This window comes from Microcaecilia unicolor, chromosome 1 (genome assembly GCF_901765095.1).
Source record: "Microcaecilia unicolor chromosome 1, aMicUni1.1, whole genome shotgun sequence".
Classification (NCBI taxonomy): Eukaryota; Metazoa; Chordata; class Amphibia; order Gymnophiona; family Siphonopidae; genus Microcaecilia; species Microcaecilia unicolor.
The window spans coordinates 630078395-630103028 of NC_044031.1; the positions used below are offsets into that span (position 1 = coordinate 630078395).

The window sequence follows — 24634 nt, forward strand, 5'->3', positions numbered from 1 at the left end:
CAGGGCAGGAGTGATCTTCACTTGCTCCTGCCCATGCCATCTTCCTCATTCAAAATAGCTGTCATGACGCAGTGTCATGAGATTGCCGCAGCCAGCAATGGGAGAAAAAAGGAGCTCGTTTTTTTTTTTTGGGGGGGGGGGGGGGTGACGAGGAGAGGCGAGAATGCTTGAATATAAACCCTCAATTTATTTCTTTCCCTTAAAAAAAAAGGGGGGGGGGGGAATGTTATACTTGTTTATATTCAGATGAGTTTATATTTAAACATTATATATTTATACCAGGTGGCATAGGATCCGCTGTAAAACTTTTTTTACAAGCCTTTCAATTAAATCCAATAAAAACGAAAAACCAAACAGTCCCACAAGTATTAAGTGAAACGGAAAGGGTGGAAATGACCAATGTGATGAGTCAGGTTAACAGGGCAAATCCTTATATATATATATATATATATATATATATATATATATATACACATATATATATACATACACACCAGCATTTGCTTGAAGACAGCACATAAAAGAGAAACAACAAGCTTCACTTGGCAGTGTTTCAGCCTATGCCTTAATCAGGAGTCAAAAGCTAGGATCAAAGGCAGATTGTGCTGAAGAAAAAGACAAGCAATGCTAGAGACTAATTCTGGAGTTCTCTGCAAAGCAGGCATTTAGATTCGCAGTTACACTGAAGCTTATTGCTTCTCTTTTATGTGCTATCTTCAAGCAAATGCTGGTGTATATATACGAATAAAGGATTTGCACTGTTAACCTGACTCATTGCATTGGTCATTCCCACCCTTTCCTTTTCACAAGCCTTGCAATTACATAAGAATTCTGTTGTTGCAGGAGACCCATCTGGACTCTAATGAACATGCGAAACTCAAAAGGTGGTGCGTGGGACACTGATCTGATGCTGTGGTGCTTTGAAAGGAAGGGAATAGACGTATTAGTTCACAAGGTACTAGGTGGCGAGGATGGTAGATTTGTAGTGGCTCATGTCACATTAACCGCATGCCCTGTATGGTGTGTGCCGTTTACGCTCCTAAAGCGAAGATACTTACCTGTAGCAGGTATTCTCCGAGGATAGCAGGCTTCACATTCTCACAAGTGGGTAGACGATCCCACGTTGCCTGGGCTGGCAGAGTACCAAGCAAAAAAAATTAGAGAGCTTTCTAAAGGCCGAGCAGCGCTCCAACGAACATGCGCAAAATGCCTTCCCGCTCGCAGCGCGTCCACTCCTCTGTTTAATACAAAAGCAAAAAAAAAATGAAAAATTTAAGAAAACTCCTCCAAGGGGGAGGTGAGCAGGTTTGTTAGAATGTGAAGTCTGCTGTCCTCAGAGAATACCTGCTACAGGTAAGTATCTTTGCTTTCTCCGAGGACAAGCAGGCTTACATTCTCACAAGTGGAGAATCCCTAGCATCCACACTCACCCAAAACAACAAACAGTGGTCAATTGGGCCTCGCAACGGCAAGGACATAACATAGATTAACCTGAAACTATATACAACTAGATGAGGGTTAAGCCTGGAACAGAACAAAACGGGCCTAGGAGGGTGGAGTTGGATTCTAGACCCCAAACAGATTCTGCAACACTGACTGCCCAAACCGACTGTCATGTCAGGTACCCTGCTCAAGGCAGTAGTGAGATGTGAATGTGTGCAATGAAGACCACAATGCAGCCTTGCTAATCTCTTCAATGGAGGCTGACTTCAAGTGGGCCACAGAAGCAGCCATGGCTCTAACTTTATGAGTCGTGACATGACCACCCAAAGTCAGCCCAGCTCGGACATAAGCGAAGGAAATGCAATCTGCTAGCCAACTGGAAATAGTGCGTTTACCGATGGCGACTCCCCTCCAGGCAGGATCAAAAGACACAAACAGGGTGGACTGTCTGAAGGGCTTCGTCCGCTCCATGTAAAAAGGCTTGAAGACTTGGGGTCAACTTTTTGATGGTGAAGTCTTTGTTCCTTTTGACGCCTTGGCTGAGAAATTTGCAATTTTACCAACTGAATTTTTTGCTTATGCTCAATTGAAACATTTTCTTTCTGCTGTTGAAATAAAGGCTAAGGTGTTTCGAGAAGACTCCTCTCTTGAAGATTTTTGTGAAGATTCCAAGGGGACAAGGGGTCTCATCTCTTGTTTGTATGATTATCAACGTAGGCAATTGCAACCCCACGTGCAGCATTGGTTGCGTTGGCTTCAGGAATTAGGAGTGACGCTGGGGGAAGATGACTGAAATTTGCTTGAAAATGCTTTGCCACAGGATTTCTCTCTCTGTTCCTCTTAAAGAAAATGTGGTAAAAGTTGTATATAGGTGGTACCTTACTCCAGCTCGCCTTCATCACTTGTTCCCTGCTGTTTCACCGTTGTGTTGGAGGGCGTGTGGTCAGATAGGAACCATGGGACATCTGTGGTGGTCATGTACAAAGCTGCAGGCTTACTGGAAGGCAATTCAATATAGACTACAGAGTCGGCTGTCTAAACCTATAAAGTGGGCACCTGAATATTTTCTTTTCCCATTGAGTCCTCCTGGCCTTACCAAATCGCAGGCTTTACTGGTACGCCATGCTATGTCAGCGGCTAGGGTCACTTTGGCTGCTCAATGGAAAATCACCTTTGGTACCTTCCTTGGTTAAATGGTTAAATAAGTTATGGTATATATGTGAAATGGAGAGAATCTGGGCAAACCGTTGCCACACTCTGACCAAGTGGGAAGCTATTTGGGATCCTTTCTTGAAACACTGCTCCTGATGGAAGCTCAGGATTGTGGAGAGGGGAGGGGCTTTTCTTTTTTTTTTTTAAGGGGGGGGAGATAATTACAAAAACCGGTCAGAAATCTTAGAAGTACATGTGCATTTAGTGTCCTTGGTTTGAGAGTTAAATGCTTATTGTTAATGTTTATTGGAGGCTGTGTTCCTCCTTTGTTGTATTGTACTTGCTTAAGTAGCCGGTTGTGGCTTGATGTTTTTTATGTTATGTCTCTCAATACTTCTATAAATTTAAAAAAAAAAAAAAAAAGGGATTCCACATAACTCAACCTTCAGTTCTATTTTCTTTACTGGATATTTTGGGCAAATGAGTCTTGGAGAGGGGGACACAACTATTTCATACAAACCCTTACCCCATCCTGTCTCAAATATTCCATACCTGCACCTCAAAGGTAAAATACTTCTTGAGATTCTTGATAATCATCACCAGGAAGGGAAGTTTGATCCCCAATGTCTTCTTGGGATCTGCCGGGCAGGTAATGTATGTGGTGCTGGGAAGAGAGAAAAAAAAAAACAGCAGTCTTGGTAATCTACAGAATATTAATAAGTTCTCAGTGTCCCCAAGCTATTATTTAAAGTTTAACAATTTTTATTCAGGATTAAGCAAATCCAACATCTAATAACTAAACAATAAATCTAAACAAAAGCAGCAATCAATTACAAGACAGCAATCAAACATCACTATATATATAAAAGGCACCTCCAACGTTCCATGAAGCCTCAAGCCGGAAACTTGAGGCGCCGGAGATATCCGGTTTGGCAATGAGTGTCTGGCCCGCCCTCTCGAGGGTGGAGCACTGACACTCGGTGAAACGCCATCTCCCCCTGCCCCTCGGCGGCCATTTCCCACCTCCGGAGGACTAACATTGCCCGCACAACGTCGGAGGGAGTCGGGGACGCGGCCAGCGGCGACACGCGATCTCCCCCTGCCCCTCGGCGGCCAATTTCCGCCTCCGCAGGACTCCCATCGCCCCGCACAACCTCGGACACATGGGCAGGCAGCCTGAACGTCGGACAGACGGACGGAGCCAGCCAGCCTGCCTCCCTGAACATGCGCGGAAGGGAACCACCTTCAACGGACGGAGCCAGCCTGCCTCCCTGAACCTGCGAGGAAGGGAACCTGCTTCAACGTCACAGTGGGACCCTGAAAGGCGGAGTGAGGGGGGCACCCGATCCTGAAGCTGCGAGGGGGGGAATGGGGAGGCCAGGAAGGGGGGAGGGAAGACGGGGGGATAGGGACAAAGGGCGGGAGACAGAGGGACCACCATCCTGAAAGGCCCAGGGAGGGGGGGCCAACCCTGGAGCTGCAAGGGGGGAAGGGGGAGGCAAACACCCTGAAGCTGGGATTCTCTCTCGCACACACACTCTCACACACAATGCAGAAAAAAGGCCCCAGACGGAGGGGCCAAGATCCTGAAAACCGGACAGCGGGGGGGCCACAACCCTGAGGCGCGGAGGGGAGGACACATGGGAGGGGGAGGAGAAGGAAACGGGAAAACAAAACACAGGGGCGAGCAGGAAGGATGCCAACAGACGGAGGGGGGGCCCCTGCGGCACACTCTCATTCTCAAACACACTCTCACACACACATTCACTCTTTCTTTCTCTCTCACACACTCACTCACTCTCGAACATACACACTACGATGAAAATCTTGCTAGCGCCCATTTCATTGCTCTCAGAAACGGGCCTTTCTTACTAGTAACAAAATAATAAGTGAAAACATCATACAGCAAAGAGCTGGATAACGCATGATCCCAGTTTAGTTTTGTGAGAACTCCCCCACCCTCCCCCCTCATTACCCTAGTTTCCTCTCAAATTTAACGTTTGTTTGCAAGAGCACCCCTCCTCCCCAACACTACTTTAACCCGTATCTTACACAGACACTGAGATGACCTGACCCCAGGCCATCATTGAAGAGTTAACATCCAGTATTCCCAATGTGCCCTGCCCTACCCGAGCAGAGAACCCCAAAGCACTCTTAATTTAACAGTACTGTTAATATGTGTTACAACTTGAGACCCCTCCACTGGAATAGTGGTGGGCCGAGCTCTATAGCTAAAGCTGCTGAAAAGCACTGACTAGGCCTGAAAATCTGATGATGGCCTTGTAGCTGAGTGCCTGCAGAAGCAGGACCGGTTGGCAAGCCTTATAAGGATCTGGTGTGACATTCAAATACAGTGTAAGGGCCAAGATGGAGGAATTAATGGCTAAAATAGTAAGAAGTTACGTTCATAAAATGGAGTCTGCTTTTGTAAAGTTGGCGTCCTGTTCATGAGATATGAATACTAATCTCTGTATGTTAGGAAACTTGTTTACAACTCAGGAAGTACATAAGTAATGCCATACTGGGAAAAGACCAAGGGTCCATCGAGCCCAGCATCCTGTCCACGACAGCGGCCAATCCAGGCCAAGGGCACCTGGCAAGCTTCCCAAACGTACAAACATTCTATACATGTTATTCCTGGAATTTTGGAGTTTTCCAAGTCCGTTTAGTAGCGGTTTATGGACTTGTCCTTTAGGAAACCGTCCAACCCCTTTTTAAACTCTGCTAAGCTAACCGCCTTCACCACTTTCTCCGGCAACGAATTCCAGAGTTTAATTACACGTTGGGTGAAGAAAAATTTTCTCCGATTTGTTTTAAATTTACTATACTGTAGTTTCATCGCATGCCCCCTAGTCCTAGTATTTTTGGAAAGCGTGAACAGACGCTTCACATCCACCTGTTGCACTCCACTCATTATTTTATATACCTCTATCATGTCTCCCCTCAGCCGTCTCTTCTCCAAGCTGAATAGCCCTAGCCTCCTTAGTCTTTCTTCATAGGGAAGTCGTCCCATCCCCGCTATCATTTTAGTCGCCCTTCGCTGCACCTTTTCCAATTCTACTATATCTTTCTTGAGATGCGGCGACCAGAATTGAACACAATACTCAAGGTGCGGTCGCACCATGGAGCGATACAACGGCATTATAACATCCTCACACCTGTTTTCCATACCTTTCCTGATAATACCCAACATTCTATTCGCTTTCTTAGCCGCAGCAGCACACTGAGCAGAAGGTTTCAGTGTGTTATCGACGACGACACCCAGATCCCTTTCTTGGTCCGTAACTCCTAACGTGGAACCTTGCATGACGTAGCTATAATTCGGGTTCTTTTTTCCCACATGCATCACCTTGCACTTGCTCACATTAAACATCATCTGCCATTTAGCCGCCCAGTCTCCCAGTCTCGTAAGGTCCTCTTGTAATTTTTCACAATCCTGTCGCGATTTAACGACTTTGAATAACTTTGTGTCATCAGCAAATTTAATTACCTTGCTAGTTACTCCCATCTCTAAATCATTTATAAATATATTAAAAAGCAGCGGTCCTAGCACGGACCCCTGAGGAACCCCACTAACTACCCTTCTCCATTGTGAATACTGCCCATTTAACCCCACTCTCTGTTTCCTATCCTTCAACCAGTTTTTAATCCACAATAGGACATTTCCTCCTATCCCATGACCCTCCAATTTCCTCTGTAGCCTTTCATGAGGTACCTTGTCAAACGCCTTTTGAAAATCCAGATACACAATATCAACCGACTCCCCTTTGTCCACATGTTTGTTCACTCCTTCAAAGAATTGAAGTAAATTGGTCAGGCAAGATTTCCCCACACAAAAGCCATGCTGACTCGGTCTCAGTAATCCATGTCCTCGGATGTGCTCTGTAATTTTGTTTTTGATAATAGCCTCTACCATTTTCCCCGGCACCGACGTCAGACTCGCCGGTCTATAACTTCCCGGATCTCCCCTGGAGCCTTTTTTAAAAATGGGCGTTACATTGGCCACCCTCCAATCTTCCGGTACCACGCTCGATTTTAAGGATAAGTTGCATATCACTAGCAGTAGCTCCGCAAGCTCGTTTTTCAGTTCTATCAGTACTCTAGGATGAATACCATCCGGTCCAGGAGATTTGCTACTCTTCAGTTTGCCGAACTGCCCCATTACGTCCTCCAGGTTTACCGTGAAATCAGTAAGTTTCTCCGACTCGTCCGCTTGAAATACCATTTCCGATACCGGTATCCCACCCAAATCTTCCTCAGTGAAGACCGAAGCAAAGAATTCATTCAGTCTCTCCGCTACGTCTTTGTCTTCCTTGATCGCCCCTTTTACCCCTCAGTCATCCAGCGGTCCAAACGATTCTTTTGCCGGCTTCCTGCTTTTAATATACCGAAAAAAATTTTTACTATGTTTTTTTGCCTCTAATGCTATCTTTTTTTCATACTCCCTCTTGGCCTTCTTAATCTGCGCCTTGCATTTGCTTTGACACTCCTTATGCTGTTTCTTGTTATTTTCAGACGGTTCCTTCTTCCATTTTCTGAAGGCGTTTCTTTTAGCCCTAATAGCTTCCTTCACCTCACTTTTCAACCAGGCCGGGTGTCTTTTGGACTTCCGTCTTTCTTTTCTAATTCGCGGAATATGTATGGCCTGGGCATCCAGGATGGTATTTTTGAACAGCGTCCACGCCTGTTGTACAGTTTTTACCCTCTCAGTTGCCCCCCTAAGTTTTTTTTTTACCGTTCTTCTCTTTTTATCATAGTCTCCTTTTTTAAAGTTAAACGCTAATGTATTTGACTTTCTGTGTACAGTTACTTCAAGGTTGATGTCAAAACTGATCATATTATGGTCACTGTTATCAAGCGGCCCCAGTACCATAACGTCCCTCACCAGATCATGCGCTCCACTAAGGACCAAGTCTAGAATTTTTCCTTCTCTCGTCGGCTCCTGCACCAGTTGCTCCATAAAGCTGTCCTTGATTTCATCAAGGAATTGTATCTCTGTAGCGTGTCCCGATGTTACATTTACCCAGTCTATATTTGGATAATTGAAGTCACCCATTATTATCACATTGCCCATTTTGTTCGCGTCTCTGATTTCTTTTATCATTTGTGTCTACCTGCTCATCCTGGCGAGGTGGACGGTAGTACACTCCTATCACCATTTTTTCCCCTTTTATACATGGAATTTCAACCCACAGTGATTCAAAGGTGTGATTTGTGTCCTGCTGAATTTGTAATCTATCTGAGTCAAGGCTCTCTTTAATATACAATGCTACCCCTCCACCAGTCCGGTCTACCCTATCATTACGATATACTTTGTACCCCGGTATGACAGTGTCCCACTGGTTATCCTCCTTCCACCAGGTCTCAGTAATGCCTATTATATCCAATTTTTCATTTAGTGCAATATATTCCAACTCTCCCATCTTATTTCTTAGACTCCTAGCATTTGCATATAGACATTTCAGAGTATGTTTGTTGTTCTTATTTGCATGATGCTTAGTACCTGACACTATTGATTTGACATCTTTTGTCTGATCTTTAGTTGTATTTAAGGGCACCTGGCCTACCACGGTCTGTTGTGCAACCTCACTATCCAGAAACCCTATCTTCCCTGTTTGTGAGGTATCTTTGCAAGATACCTTTTCCCGAACCATGCGCTTTTGAGCGACTGTCGGCCTTCCCCCCATTTCTAGTTTAAAAGCTGCTCTATCTCCTTTTTAAATGCCGACGCCAGCAGCCTGGTTCCACCCTGGTTAAGGTGGAGCCCATCCTTTCGGAATAGGCTCCCCCTTCCCCAGAATGTTGCCCAGTTCCTAACAAATCTAAAACCCTCCTCCCTGCACCATCGTCTCATCCACGCATTGAGACTCTGGAGCTCTGCCTGTCTCTTGGGCCCTGCACGTGGAACAGGTAGCATTTCAGAAAATGCTACCCTAGAGGATCTGGATTTGAGCTTTCTACCTAAGAGCCTAAATTTGGCTTCCAAAAGTTACAGTTACAGTTATGAAGAAATAGGTGAAAGGAGGGAGAAGGTGGGCATCCGATCTGCGGTTAAGCAAACTGTCAGAAAGTATGATTCACATATGAAAAAAATTGTGTGCCCATTGAATTGAATGGGCAGAAGATAGTATTTAAGGTCTGCAAATCTAGGCGAAGTTTGGAATTTTCCCCAACTCTACCCAGAGGGCAGAACTACGGTCGGTCCACCTGAGGTTCTGACTGATGAGTGTGCCAGATTGAAGTTCCAATTGGTGAGAATAAAGATTATTTCTAACACTTACTCCCCTAGTCTGTGCCTAAATTTCTTGACTGCCTATCTGTTTCTCTGAACACCCCTACACAAATAGTGTTCACATAGGTAAGGAGGCTCCTACTCCTTAGTGCATTATGTGGGAGAATAGATGCCCTAAGATACACTTAGACACCAGGAGTCAGAAAGCCAAGGTCCTGGGTAACAGACTTAAAATGAGCCTTCTGAAACCCACTCTTCATCTCCGCGGGGACTGGTCCCCCGGAGGTCTAGAGAGGGGTAATTAAAACAGTGGTGATCCCGACGTGATTTGAACACGCAGCACTCTTAATTTAACAGTACCAATTTAGGAAACACTCAAACCCTGTTCAATACTGCACACGTCTTGCTTTGAGAGAGATAGTTTGCAAGTAACAATTCCAGACAGACATGAAAACCCCCTTTGGGGAATTCCGAACAGCCCTTGCGTCCCATAACATAAAAGCTTGCAATCTATTTCTCCAGTACCAAAAAGAGGGAGGTTCCTCCTGCATCCAATGCTTAAGTATGCACTTCTTCCCCAATGCATAAGCTCTACACAGTAGTAAACACAAATTTTTGTTCGAAAGCCCATAGGCCTCCCATTTATTCAGCAGGACTCCATTCCAGGAATAGTGGCGTGACCTCCAAAATGCTTGAATGCCCCAAGCTATCAAACATATAAACGGCAAGTGACCGTACTCACTTGCAAATGCGCAGTACAGACTTCCCTCTCTGTCCCGCCCTCGCGTCAAGACATCATGACGTCAGAGGGCGGAACAGAGGGGGAAACGGAGTCGAATTGTCGGACGCTGCCGCCACTGCCACCTGGAAAGGAACATCGCACAAAACAACCTCCCCCCTCCCCCCGCCACCGTTCCCTTCCGTATTGGGCCCCCTGCACTGACCTGACAGCGCCTCTCTCCTCAGTGTGGAAGCACTGCAGGCAGCAGCCGAGCGATCTGCTGCTGCCTGTAGCGCTTTCAGGTCAGTGCAGGGGGCCCGGCGCGAAGGGGGGAGGGAGCGGCGGCGAGGCCATGGTTGCTGGACTTGGGGTGAGAGCAGGGCACAGAGGAGGGTTGCTGGACAAGGAGGGAGGGGGGGAGGCCACGGGAATGAGGAGGGTCGCTGGATATGGGGGGGGGGGGGAGGGGGGGGGGGAAAAAATCGGTGGATGGGGTGAGGCCAGGGGAGAGAGGAGGGTTGCAATACTCGCCCGTTTTTACGGCCTTAACAGCTAGTTATTTAATAAAATCAGCACTAGGATAAGTAATACCATGGTAAAAATGTAGGAAACAGAACCATCCAATGTTAGCAATGCAATACAGGGCCACCGAGGGGGGGGGGGGGGCAGAGGGGACAAAATTCCCCGGGCCTCCAAGGGGGGCCCGGCGCCGAGGTCCCCTTCACCCGCACCCCTCAGTCCACCACCGGGCCGGGCCCCCCTGAATTCAAATCATAGCGCCTCACCTCGACCTCGCTCCGTGTGAAAGAAGCGCAGCAGTCTGCAGATCGCCTCCCTTCAGGCCTTCCCTCCCTGTGTCCCGCCCTCATCTGACGTAACTTGCGCGAGGGCGGGGCACAGGGAGGGAAGGCCCTGTTTACCCTTCTGCCCTCTCCCAGGTTTAAAGGTACTAGTTACCTGTAACCTGGAATGTCCGAGACTCCAGGAATTATGGTGGAGAGACAGAAAGACACAGAAGGCTAGAGTAATATGAGAATAATCAGTAATTGTTTATTACACTTACCAATCAGGAATACAATTAGAATAAGCAATATAATTAATTCTCATATGAGACAGCAACCGGGACACAAACGTGACCTCTGACATTAACTCTCTGATTGCCTCTGTCCAGGATTCTCCTTTTATACCTTTTTCTCCCATAGACTAGTATTGGACATACAAAGTCAGCATATTCCAGTAAATTCTATCTTACAGAAGCAAAGCTCTTCCTAACATATTTGCTTATCATAATAAGTAAGGTCAGTAAGTTTATCCTACTTTGCAGAAACCATCTTCCCAGCAACAAAAGTTATGTCTCCTTCATTATCTGCTTCCATGGTCAGCAGCAAATTTCTCCTTACATTACAGTATTCTCTTGCCACACATATCTTTGTTATGACTCCATATCTGCCTGTCTCCTCAACAGAAAGTGCATGCAAGCTGACATGAGACTCATATTCTGTATAATTTCTTATGATTTAGCTTCTCAGTGATTCTTAACCTGTTCATAGCCTGTTCACAGAGGCATATCTGTGCTCATAATTCTCAGTTACTGTTGCAAAGTTATTTTATGGTTCATGACCTGCATGTCCCATATAAACAGCCCGAAGGGAGGTGATCTGTAGACTGACGTTGCTGCGCTTCTTTCACACGGAACGAGGTCGAGGTGAGGCGCTACGATTTGAATTCAGGGGAGACGGAGGGCGTGGGGGGGGGGCGGCTACGACGGCAACCTTGTGGGGGGAGGGGCGGCCTTGCCCCGGGCCCGGCCCAGTCTCTCGGCGGCCCTGATGCAATATCATAGCACATAAAAATAAAAAGGAAGAAGTGCCATCAGAAGCCAAGATTAGCCCTGGAGCTTGAGGATCTGCTAAAATGGACAGGAAAAAAAAAAGCTAACATCTACACCTACAGATTTATAAACCAGTATTTAACATAGAAAAATAAAGACCATACAGCCTATCCAGTCTGCCCATACATGCAATCTACTCTCCCTATCCATTCTCTTACAGATTCTATGTACTTATTCCAAGCTCTCATGAATTCAGATACTGCTTTCATCTCAACCACTTCCATGTGGAGGTCATTCCATGAATTTACCACCCTTTCCGTAAAGAAGTATTTCCTCAGGGTATTTCTGAGTCTATCCCTTTTCACCTTCATCCTATGTCTCCTTGTTTTAGAGCTTCCCTTCAACTGAAAGACTCGCCTCCTGTGCATTTATGCTGCATAAGTATTTAAATGTCTATCATATCTCCCCTCTCCTGCCTTTCTTCTAAAGCATACCTATTGAGATTTTAAGTCTGTCCTCATACACATTATGACAAAGACCACTGACCATTTTAGTAGCTGCCCTCTGGATCAACCCCATCCTGTTTATATCTTTTTGAAGGTGTCTCCAGAATTGTACTCAATATTCTAAATGGGGTCTCAGCAGAATCTTATACAGGGGCATCATCACCTCATTTTCCTACTGGTCATTCTTCTTCCTATGCCCCCAAGTATCCTTCTAGCTTGTGCTGTCACCTTTTCTACCTATTTAGCCACCTTAAGATCATCACATACGATCATACAAGTCCCGTGCACAAAACGTACTTCACCGCCTAAACCACTGGTTCCCAAACGTATTCCTGGAGACACCCCAGTCAGTCAGGTTTTCAGGATACTCACAATGAATATTCATGAGAGATTCATTTTATTTATTTAGATTTTGCTCACACCTTTTTCAGTAGTAGCTCAAGGTGAGTAACATTCAGGTACTCTAGATATTTCTCTGTCCCAGGAGGGCTCACAATCTAGGTCTGTACCTGAGGCAATGGAGGGTTAAGTGACTTGCCCAAGATCACAAGGAGCAGCAGTGGGATTTGAACCGGCCACCTCTGGATAGCAAGCCCTGTGCTCTAACCACTAGGCCACTCCTGCACCTCTCTCTCATGAATATTCATTGTGGATATCCTGAAAACCTGACTGGCTGCGGTGCCTCCAGAACCAGGTTTGGGAACCACTGCCCTAAACTGTACTGTTCCCTCAGGTTTTTGCAGCCCAAATACAAGAATGCAGTTGCACCATGGAGCAATACAAAGGCATTATTTTTGTATTCTATTCTTTTCCAAATAATTCCTAACATTCTATTTGTTTTCTTAGTCACCGCTGCACAGTGAGCAGAGGGTTTCAACGCATTAAATCTTTCATGCCAAATTCCAGACCATTCCTCTAGCTTTGCTATGTCCTTCTTCATGTTATCCACACCATCAAGGGTTTCTACCCTATTGAATATTTTGGTGTCATCCGCAGAGGCAAACCTTACCAGACAGCCTTTACCAATATCACTTACAAAAATATTAATAAGAATTGGCCCAAGAACTGAACACTACTGGTAACATCCTTTTCCTCAGAATGAACTCCGTTTACCACCACCCTCTGTCGCCTTCCACTTAACCAGTTCCAAACCCAGTCAGTCACTTTGGGGCCCAAACTGAGGGCACTTGGTTTATTTATTATTCATCTATGCAGAACTGTGTCAAAGGCTTTGCTAAAATTTAATTACACCACATCTAGCGCTCTCCCTTGATCCAACTCTCTGGTCACACACAGAAAATGTCTGACAAGACTTGCTTCTAGTGAAAACATGGTGCCTTGGGTCCTGTAATCCATTGGATTCCAAAAAACTTTACTATTCCCTGTTTAAAAGCATTTACGTTCATTTACTTACCTACCACAGAAGTCAGACTTACCAGCCTGTAGTTCACAACCTCTTCCTTACTTCTGCTTTGTGGAAAGGGACATCTCTTCTCCAGTCCTCAGGGACCACTTCTACCTCTAGAGAAGCATTGTAAAGGTGAGCCAACGGAGTCGCTAGAATTTCCCTAAGTTCCTTCAGTACCCTCAGATGTATACCATCCGACCCCATTGCTTTGTCCACCTTTAGTTTAGCCAGCTCCTCACAAACACAGTCCTCTGAAAATTGTTCAGGGACTACCACCTCTCCATTTCTATTTGTTTGTCTTCTGCGATCCTGCTTCTGGCCCTTCAGCTGTGAACAGAGAACAGAAATATTTAAGCAATTCCGTCTTATCTTTATCAGCTTCTACATATTCCTCCCCTTTGCCTTTGAGTCTCATAATGACACTGTTGCACTTTCTCCTATCATTAACGTATCTTAAAAAAAAAATGCTTTGTCTCCCCCCCCCCCCCCCCCCCCATTTTACCATACTGGCTATTTTTTCTTCCACTTGCATCTTTGCTTTCATGTCTACTCTACCAGCTCCTCTTAGCTTTTCCAGAAATTGTCACCTATCTGCCTCTTTCTGCAATCTCTTGTAGTTTTATAAAGGCTAACCTCTTTTTTCCAAACCTTTTCAGCTACTACTTTTAAGAACAAAAGCAGCCTCCTTTTCCTCTTACTTTTAAGAACGCAAGAATAACCATACTGGGACAGACCAATGGTCCATCTAGTCCAGTATCATCCTTCCAACAAGTGCCTAATTCAAGTCACAAGTATCTGGCAGAAACCCAATTAGGAGCAACATTCTACCATACCAATCCCAGGGCAAGCAGTGGCTTCCCCCATATCCATCTCAATAATAGGCTTTTCCCTCCAGGAATTTGTCCAAACTTTTTTTAAAACCCACATACAGTAACTGCAGCTACCACATCCTCCGGCAGCAAGTTCCAGAAGCGTAACCATGCTTTGAGTGAAAAAATATTTCCTCCTATTTGTTTTAAAAGTATTTCCCTACAAAAAGGTTTATTGCCCTTACCATAGTTCCTTTCAGTTTTACTCACCGCTTTCCAACTTCTTCCAGATGTTCCCATCCAGACAGCAATTCCTTTAGGTATTCCCCCATCTCAACAAAGTTATTGGGTTGTTGTTTGTTTTTTTTTTTTTTTTGGGGGGGGGGGGGGGTAGCTTTATCAAGCAATTCAGAAAAATCTCTCCTATATGAACACAAACTTGTAAGACTGAAAGCTATCACCTCAAGACAGCCCCACATCACACTTTTAAATATGGGTTTTGTAAGCATGTGTATTACATACACACATGAGGGCAATTTCCAAGATTCTTTTACCAGGGTAAATGAGTTACTTGAAAACTGACCATCCTGCCTGACAGAAATCTGCATGAATAGGTCTTTGTATTTAGGTAACTGTCAGGACTTTGTTCGACTTTAACTGCAGCTGCTCTCTGTTGGCAGCAGAAATCACCTAGTGGTTAAGCATAGGGGGAGGGGTTGAGGTCATATGTAAAGTTCGACTCAGGGACACTATACCACAACTGCAGGAAGCTGAACAAGTGCTTCCCTTGCCCCAGTAGCTTTGCAACCTAAGACAAAAATCCCTATACCATCCGACATTTGCTAAAAGCAGCAGGTTATGTGTTTTAATTCAAATAAGATGTAATGATCTAATAAGGTTAGTTTTCCTGCAGATAACACAGGAAACCTGAGAGACCCAAAACAGAGCTAGGACTGAATTGATTTTGCTGTGATTATTTGGGGGGAAAAAAAAACAGTAGCAGATTGCAGGTTTAGATGCTTCCGACATGCACCTCACCTGACATTAGTGCCTTCCACCTCCAACACCAGAGACTGGATGTCATTGTCTGTGATCCTCTTGATGTGGCCGTTCCTGACCTGTAAGAGAAGGTGCTCATGAGAGACGAGGCAAAGAAAGGGCCCAGGGCAAGCAAGAACTGAAGCTTCCCACAAAAGGCAAGAGAGAGAATGGTGAGCAGAAAGATGATCCAACTATGAAACAATTCCGCAATTATTTATACACATAACCCCAATTAGCACTTACAAAATTCAAAGGGTCACAGATCTGATATACTGCCTTTCTGTGGTTACAATCAAAGTGGTTTACATATTATATACAGGTACCTATTTTGTACCTGGGACAATGGAGGGTGAAGAGACTTGTCCAGGACCACAAGGCGCAGCAGTGGGAATCAAACCACTCTGAGGCCATTCCACAAACTATCAGGCTACTTCTCTGCTCCCAACAGATGCGTGTGGAGTATTGCACTCCAGGAGGATAATTTTTCAGCTAGCCCATGGTGTTCTCAGGCCCCCAGGTGTCTTGTACCTGTGGGCCTTCAAGTCTGTAAAAAAGTCCCTACATTATTTCTCTTAGAAAAATCCCATGGCCATCAGTTTTGCAGGTACATAACAGCAGCCATACTGGGTCAGACTAATGGCTCATCTAGACCAGTATCCTGTTTTCCAACAAAAGACCCAAAAGACCCAGATTAATCTCATGAACCCCATCTACCTTACATATACTGAAGAGAAAACGACATTGACCCACAATCTCTCTCCCACCTATTACCCTCCTCTCTCTATCACCTGTCTCTACCTACCTACCCATCCATCCATCCATCCATCCTTCTATTATGTTATACTTAATTTCCTACTTTACATAACAAAATTCTGTGTTACCTATTACTATGTAAGCCGCATTGAGCCTGCTTTTAGTGGGAATGTGCGGGATACATACAACTACTACTACTACTATTTAGCATTTCTATAGCGCTACAAGGCATACGCAGCGCTGCACAAACATAGAAGACAGTCCCTGCTCAAAGAGCTTACAAAATAAATAACAGTGGCCAATCCAGGTCACAAGTACCTGGCACAAATCCAAATAGTGGCAACATCCCATGCTACCAATCCCAGGGCAAGAAGTGGCTTTCCCATGTCTGTCTCAATAGCAGACTATAGACTTTTCCTTCCCTGCTTTGCACCTTCTGACAAGGAGGAGGGCTACTTTACAAGAGGAAGTATAGGGTAGAGCGACCAAAACTATAAAAGGGATGAACTCCTCTCATTTGAGGTTGCAGGGAGGCAGACTTAGGAGTAACGTCAGGAAATACTGCTTCACAGAGAGTGTAGTGGACTAAGACTCCCCCTGGGGCGGCTGGGCCCCACACAGAGTGGCAGGCATGGCTCTGGCCATCTTGAAGGGCAGATTGGATGGAACGTGCAGGTCTTTATCTGCCATCATTTATTTATTTTTTTGTTACATTTATACCCCGCACTTTCCCACTCATGGCAGGCTCAATGCAGCTTACATGGGGCAATGGAGGGTTAAGTGACTTGCCCAGAGTCACAAGGAGCTGCCTGTGCCTGAAGTGGGAATCAAACTCAGTTCTTCAGTTCCCCAGGACCAAAGTCCACCACCCTAACCACTAGGCCACTCCTCCACTCCACTACTGTGTCACTGTGGATCAGGGTGGGGAAGAGAGTAGGCCCTTCCAGGTGGAGGTGTAGATGCAAAGGGCAATATTTTTAAGTCGGGAGGGAGGGGACTGGTCATGTAGTGGGAGGTTCCAGTAGACACCAGAGGGAATTTTTTTTTTTTTTTTTATGTAGATGATCAGGGCCCATGTACGCTGCCTGGAAACTGGACTGGAAGAGCAGCATAATTTGATTCCCACTGTGGCTCCTTGTGTCCCTGGGCAAGTCACTTTATCCTCCATTACCCCAGGTACAAAACAAAACACACACAAAAAAAAAAAAAAACTTATAGGCCAATGCCCAGAACCCCCTGGTAAAAAACACCACCAGAACAGCATGGAGAATGAACTCTCCAATGATCAATCCTAATAATATGCAAATTTAGGTGCGTTACTACCTAAGCCCCCCCTACCCCCCTCCACACACACAAGGGCCTGGAGAAACTTCTTTATATGGTAGCTAAGCCCCGCCCAGTGCATCACCAGGCTAGCTCTCAGGTGGGGAGGGAGGGGTCTAGTTAGGGTCCCACTGGACGACCAGGTTTTTTGGTATTGCCAGTGGGGGGGGGGGGGTCTTATGTGTTTGTGGGGGAAGGGGAGTCTGGAGGTCCTCTGGACCTCCAGGACATTGTGTTAGAGGTGAGGGGGGCCTGGAAGCATGCAAATACATGCTGAACAGGGTCTCCCCATTCCTCCCCAATGCCAGCTCCGAACTGGGTTTGCCGCATGAGCAGTGCCTATGTTTGGCACTCTGTCCGCTGAACACTAGGGAGGCATTCTAATAGCTTTGTTTAGCATGCATTTGCACGCTCATTGCATTCAGAGCCAATGAGCTCGTTATTTCACATACTCACCGGCTCTGAACATTTTTTGGTAGCAACTGCAGGCGCTAGTCCAGCGCTAATGGCCTCTAGTGCTCACATTTGCTTCTGAGCATCAGATTGTGAGCCCCCTAGAAACAGAAAGTACCTGCATACAGGGGGAAGCACAAAAAAAAAAGTAACCCCCTAGAGGTTTTTTTGCTGTTTTCTCAGCAACTGCTTCGAATTTCAATGAGAAATTTTATGTGCTTTAGTCATCATATTTACAATATTACTATTAAACATTTAATTAGCTATGCTGATGTTACTGACATTTTAGCGTTACTAACAATTTTTGTGCATTAAAAATGTTCAAGCTGAAACAGTAAAATGTCATTCAAATATACAAATAACAATGAATCAGAATGTCACAGTCACTGTGAATGCTCACTGTGACATCATTAACAGTGAGCTGGTACTCCATTTTGGTTTTTTGGGTTATTTTCAAATGGTAATGGTAGTTTTACAGTGCGAATGTTTTTGAATGTGTGAGAAAATCGCTGGGTGGTCACGCTAAAAAGTCTTCAACTTCGCCATGTTTAAAGATAACCTCATTCCACTCGGCACATAAACGCAGATAGTAACAAATAAAGCTGTGAAATTTCACAATGAAATTCCAAGCAGTTACTGATAAACAGCAAAAAAAAAAAAAAAAAAAAAAAAAAAAAAAACTCTATGTGGTTACTTCTTTTGCCTCACCCTGTACATTAAACAGTACCCTGGTGAATTTAATCAGAATACATATACAGGGCCTTGTAAAAGTCTTCACCCCATGAACGTTTTAAAATGAAAAGTAGGAATTTATTTTAATTAAGCAATTCATATTGTACTAAGTAAAAAAAATGTCCACGGCAAAGTACAAAAACTTCTGATCTCCACAATATATCTTTTAATGTTAAACAACACTATAACATATTGTAAAAGTAATTAAGTATAAGAAACCAAAAATTCTCAATTTTTTACACCACTTGGTGGAAGCCCATGAATGTTCAGGATTAAAGTTTAGACTCAATGTCACACAGGAGACAGCCTGGAACATAATAGCACTTATCCGGCTTGAATCCTCCCCCTCTAAATTTTACATATTACTTATAACAAACCTCTGGGTCATAGCTGATTCCAGCAGACCTGTCCCTTTTCTCCTACTTCCCTAGATCGCCAATTCCCTTTCTACCTCTTACTATGAAGCGTATTTTCAAAGCACAGACTTACAAAGTTACATGGAGGGACATTTTCAATATGAGGTGTAAGTCCGACTTTGGACATTTTGCAAAAAAACATCCAAAATCTGAACAGAAAAGGTCATTTTCAAAAAATAAAAACATTTTTTTTTTCAAAAAAATATTGTTTTGAACAAGGTTTTGTGATTTGGACGTTTTGTTTTTTGGTCCATTTTCGGAAGTCATCCCTGATTCCCTCCAGTGATCACCTGGTCATTTAGGGCACCTTTTTGTGCCTTATTCATTATAAAAACAGGTCTAGCTCAAAACGTCTTAGTTTTAGTCCTGGACAGTTTTGTTTTCTTCCACTATGGCTGAAAAACGTCCAAGTGTTAGGAACACCCAGATCCCGCCCTTAACACGCCCCTGACACACACCCTTATGATGGACCATAGAAAAACGTCTAAAAATTGGTTTTGAAAATATCAATTTAGACGTTTTTGTGAGAAAAACATCCAAATGCAGATTTATGCCACGTTTTGGACGTATTTCTCTTTTGAAAATGAGCTCCACAGTAACCTATGAAACTTAGTGTTTTGAAAATAACCCCTATGTAAACCACTTAGCTGTGTAAATGTGCAACTGGCAAATATTAAGCTCCTGTGAATGTTAAGGACTAGTTCAGTAAATGGCACTCAATGAGCACTCAAAGATGAGCACCATTACAGAATACATTGAAACTTGCACCTGCTGACAACAGGATTTAATGTGCACATCCCCCTTATTTTATAACATTTTGCACACATTTTTGGAAGGCTCATCCCATGGCCACGTCCCCTTTGAATTGTGCAGTATGGGATTTGGGCGCACATTGCTTTAGAATAGCTCGTAGAACGATGTATGCGTAAATTCAGATTGGTGCCACATGGCACTCAATTATTGGCACTAACTGGCTAGTTGGGAGCTCATATTGGATTGGTGCCTAATTTTGGGATCCATTTATAGAATTCAGGGATAAGTGTCTATTCAATTCTTCCAGGCAGAAAAGCACAAGCACTTTCAGACTGGCTAGAGATCGCCTGTGGACTGCAGTCTTCAAGTCTTGCTATTGGCTTCTGGTCAGGCCTTTGACTGGATCACTAGATTGAAAGCCCACCTCTTTAACATTGCTTTTGACTTGTAACCACTTGTAACCTCTCACGTCTACCTACCCTCCTCTTTCCTGTACACATTAATTGATTTGCTTGCTTTATTATTTTTTGTCTATTAGATTGTAAGCTCTTTGAGCAGGGGCTGTCTTTCTTCTATGTTTGCGTACGCTTTGTAGCGCTACATAAATGCTAAATAGTAGTAGTGCTTAGGATCACTGTACTACCCTCTTCTTCCCAGTCCCAAATCTATGGCACACTGGAACAGGTTTTCCTCCAAATCTGCCAATATACTTTGCACCCTTCATCTTTACAAGCCTCCCAGCCTCTGCTACTGTGAAACAACTCCATAACAAAACTACTGCCACAGTGCTTTACTGGAGCGAGCAAGCTTCATGTCAATCTGCTTATCATCGAGACCAAAAAGTCAGAGCATAAAAGCTCCTCCCACATGCACGCAGTGACCCTTAAATGTTTCTTTGCAAATGCTAAGCAGCATATCATATTGATTTTCTTCAGCAATCATTTCCTTCTTTATACGCAGGGCCTCCTCCATAGGTGGACAGCAAAGGAGAGGATATCCAACATCTCCGTCCTGGGATCATCCTCGTTGTTCAACTGAAATGGGATGGAACTTGCCATCTCCTGTACAAACTGGGTTATGGTGATGTCCCCTAGGCATGGCCTCACCTCCTTCCTACCGAGCGGGATTGAGGAAACAGCTGATCCAAAAGCAGCATGCTACAGTTTAATTACATGTTGAGTGAAGAAGTATTTCTGCAGTTTGTTTTAAATTTATTTAGTAGCTTGATTATGTACCCCCTAGTTCTACCCATTCCACTCCACTTTGTCTGATGCAGACTATAACATATTTTTGATACCCCTCCCAAGGGCCCTCAACTTCCTGTCCCACATATGAAGGATTCAGATCTTTTCTCCAGGCCGCTTGCCTTCATGTCCCACATAGCTGGTAATTGGGAAGCAACACCGGTGCTGGGCAGATTTCTATGGTCTACGCCCTGATCGTGACTGAATAGATATGGATGGGCTGGAGTGTAAATTTTAAGTGGCTTCAACGTTAGCTTCAGAACTTAGTGCAAGAACAGAACTGGGTGGACTTCTTTAGTCTATGCCCTGAGAATGGCAAGGACAAATCAAACTCAGGTAAAAGGTATCACATAACATGTAAAATTAGTTTATCTTGTTGGGCAGACTGGATGGACTGTACAGGTCTTTATCTGCCGTCATTTACTATGTTATATGAGGGAACTGGAGCCTAGAGGCTGACTAAATTCTGGTTTTTGAAGTGAAAACGGCCCAAAATCCAGGTTGTCATTTTTCGATTTCATCCCCTCCTATGACCACTCTGCCTGCCCCCCCAACAGAACCACCAGAGAGGAGGGTCCCGCCGGACACAGACTACGACTCCTCCATCCTCCCACCACAGGGTGGTCTAGTGGCCTCTTCCAGGCAGGAAGATCCCCACTTGTTCCTGCCCCTGCCAGTTCATCAGTCAAAATGGCTGACTGCCTGCCACAGGAGATCCCGGCAGTCATTCTGAGACTGGAACCGGCATGGACAGGAGCAATCCCCAGTCACTATTCAATGTATTTATAAATGGCTAGTAAAAAAAGGCCTGTTTCTGACACAAATTAAACGAGTGCTAGCAAGGTTTTCCTCGGAGTGTGTATGTTTGAGAGTGTGTGTGAGAGTGACTGTGTGAGAGAGAGAGTGTGAATGTGCGAGTGTGTGTGTGAGAGTGATACTGGGTGCGAGTGTGTCTGTGAGAGAGTGTGTGTGTGTGAGAATGAGAGTGTGCGCCATAGCCCCCCCCTCCCTCCAAGTTCCAGGGTCGTCCCTCCCAGTTCCAGGGTCGTCATCTCCTCCCAGTTCCAGGGTCGTTCCCTCCCTCCCTCTGAGTTCCAGGGTCATCCGTCCCCTCCCTCCGAGTTCCAGGTTTCCCTCCTCCCTCCCTCCGAGTTCCAGGGTCATCCGTCCCCTCCCTCCGAGTTCCAGGTTTCCCTCCTCCCTCCCTCCGAGTTCCAGGGTCATCCATCCCCTCCCTCCCTCCGAGTTCCAGGGTCGTCCCTCCCTCTCTCCCTCCGAGTTCCAGGGTCGTTCACTCCCTCCCTCCGAGTTCCAGGGTCGTTCATCCCCTCCCTCCGAGTTCCAGGGTCGTCCCCTCCCTCCCTCCGAGCTCCAGGGTCGTTCCCTCCCTCCCTCCCTCCGAGTTCCAGGGGACCGAGTTTCAGAGTCCCCCTCCCTCCCAGTTCCAGGGTCGTCGTCCCTCCCTCCCTCCCAGTTCCAGCACCCCTCCCTCCGAATTTTAGAAGTCATCTTCACTTACCAAGTCGGGGTTACGGCGGCCATCAGCAGTGGTAAAACGCATGCAGGCTCGACCCTTCTCTCTCTCTCTCAGCTCTGGTCCCGCCCCTGCGGAAACAGGAAATGAGGGCGGGACCAGAGCTGAGAGAGAGAGAGGAGAGAAGGGCCAAGCCTGCACGCCTTTTACCGCTGCTGCCGGCTGCCGTAAACCGGACTTGGTAAGTGAAGATGACTTTTAAAATTCGGAGGGAGGGGGCCTGGAACTGGGAGGGAGGGAGGGACAACACCTTCATGCGTGTGACGTCGCGTTCCTTTGCCTGGCAACTCTGCAGCGTTCCCTTCCAGTGATTGGTCACTGCTGCTTGTGATGAACCAGGAAGCACGCAAACGTCAGAACAGGAGATGGATACAGCAGCCAGCACGGGCTCTTCAAACCCTTCACTGCCACAGAGTCAACTTCAGAACGCTGGAGGTGCTTTTTATTATAGTAGATATGGAAATCATAACAAGTGAGGTCATTAAATCTGCAGATGACACAAAACAATTCAAAGTTGTTATAACACATGCAGACTGTGAAAAATTACAGGAAGACCTTAGGAAATTGGAAGACTTGACATTCAAATGGCAGATAAAATTTGATGCACATTGGGAAGAATATTCCGAATCATAGTTACCTGATACTAGGGTCCACCTTAGGAGTTAGCACCCAAGAAAAAGATCTAGGTGTCACTCCATGATGTGACCTCACTTTGAGTGTTGTGTGCAATTCTAGTCGCCGTATCTCAAAAAAAAAAAATATATAGCAGAATTAGAAAAGGTTGAAAAAATTGTTGACTGAAATGATTAGGATGGAACTCCTCTCATATGAGGAAAGGCTTAAGAGGTCAGGGCTCTTCAGCTCAAAAAAGAGGGCTGAGGGGGGAATACGATAGAGGACTACAAAATCCTGAGTGGACTAGAACGGTTAAATGTAAATCTACTACTACTACTATTTAGCATTTCTATAGCGCTACAAGGCATACGCAGCGCTGCACAAACATAGAAGAAAGACAGTCCCTGCTCAAACAGCTTACAATCTAATAGACAAAAAATAAAGTAAGCAAATCAAATCAATTATTGTGTACAGGAAGGAGGAGGGTAGGTGGAGGCAGGTGGTTACAAGTCAAAAGCAATGTTAAAGAGGTGGGCTTTCAGTCTAGATTTAAAGGTGGCCAAGGAAGGGGCAAGACGTAGGGGCTCAGGAAGTTTATTCCAGGCGTAGGGTGCAGCGAGACAGAAGGCGCGAAGTCTGGAGTTGGCAGTAGTGGAGAAGGGAACAGATAAGAAGGATTTATCCATGGAGCGGAGCGCACGGGAAGGGGTGTAGGGAAGGACGAGTGTGGAGAGATACTGGGGAGCAGCAGAGTGAGCACATTTATAGGTTAGTAGAAGAAGTTTGAACAGGATGCGAAAACGGATAGGGAGCCAGTGAAGCGACTTGAGGAGAGGGGTAGTATGAGTAAAGCGACCCTGGCGGAAGACGAGATGGGCAGCAGAGTTTTGAACCGATTGGAGAGGGGAGAGGTGATTAAGTGGGAGGCCAGCAAAAAGCAGATTGCAGTAGTCTAAATGAGAGGTGACAAGGGTGTGGATGAGGGTTTTGGTAGAGTGCTCGGAAAGAAAGGGGCAGATTTTACGGATGTTGTAAAGAAAGAAACGACAGGTCTTGGCGGTCTGCTGGATGTGAGCAGAGAAGGAGAGAGAAGAGTCAAAGATGACCCCAAGGTTTCGAGCCGAGGAGACAGGGAGAATGAGAGAGCCATCAACAGAAATAGCAAACGGGGGGAGTGGGGAGGTGGGTTTGGGGGGGAAAATGAGAAGTTCGGTTTTGGTCATGTTTAATTTCAGGTGGCGTTGAGACATCCAGATAGCAATGTCAGACAAGCACGCTGAAACTTTGGTTTGGATGCAAGGTGAGATATCAGGGGTAGAAAGGTAGATTTGGGAGTCATCAGCATAGAGATGGTAGGAAAAGCCATGGGATGAGATTAATGAACCAAGGGAAGAAGTGTAGATAGAAAAGAGGAGGGGACCAAGAACAGAACCCTGAGGTACGCCGACAGGCAGAGGGATAGAAGTAGAAGAGGATCCACCAGAGTGAACACTAAAGGTGCGGAGGGAGAGGTAGGAAGAGAACCAGGAAAGGACAGAGCCCTGGAATCCAAGTGAGGACAGGATATCGAGGAGTATGCTGTGATCGACAGTGTCAAAAGCAGCGGAAAGATCAAGAAGAATGAGGATGGAATAGAGACCTCTGGATTTAGCCAGTAATAGGTCATTG

The 24634-nt window shown here is 45.4% G+C and overlaps 1 protein-coding gene across 2 annotated transcripts in view; it reads right to left on the reverse strand.

Annotated features, from left to right (window-relative positions):
• The window catches only part of LOC115481581 (cilia- and flagella-associated protein 20), a 72854-nt gene that overhangs the window by 40749 nt on the left and 7471 nt on the right, over positions 1–24634 (reverse strand). For both annotated transcript variants that reach the window (XM_030220850.1, XM_030220841.1), the window contains exons 2-3: positions 15141–15220; positions 3148–3259 (exon numbers count right to left, since the gene is read on the reverse strand). In XM_030220850.1, coding sequence (XP_030076710.1) covers positions 3148–3259; positions 15141–15220 — 192 coding nt within the window. The remainder of the gene's footprint in view (positions 1–3147; positions 3260–15140; positions 15221–24634) is intronic.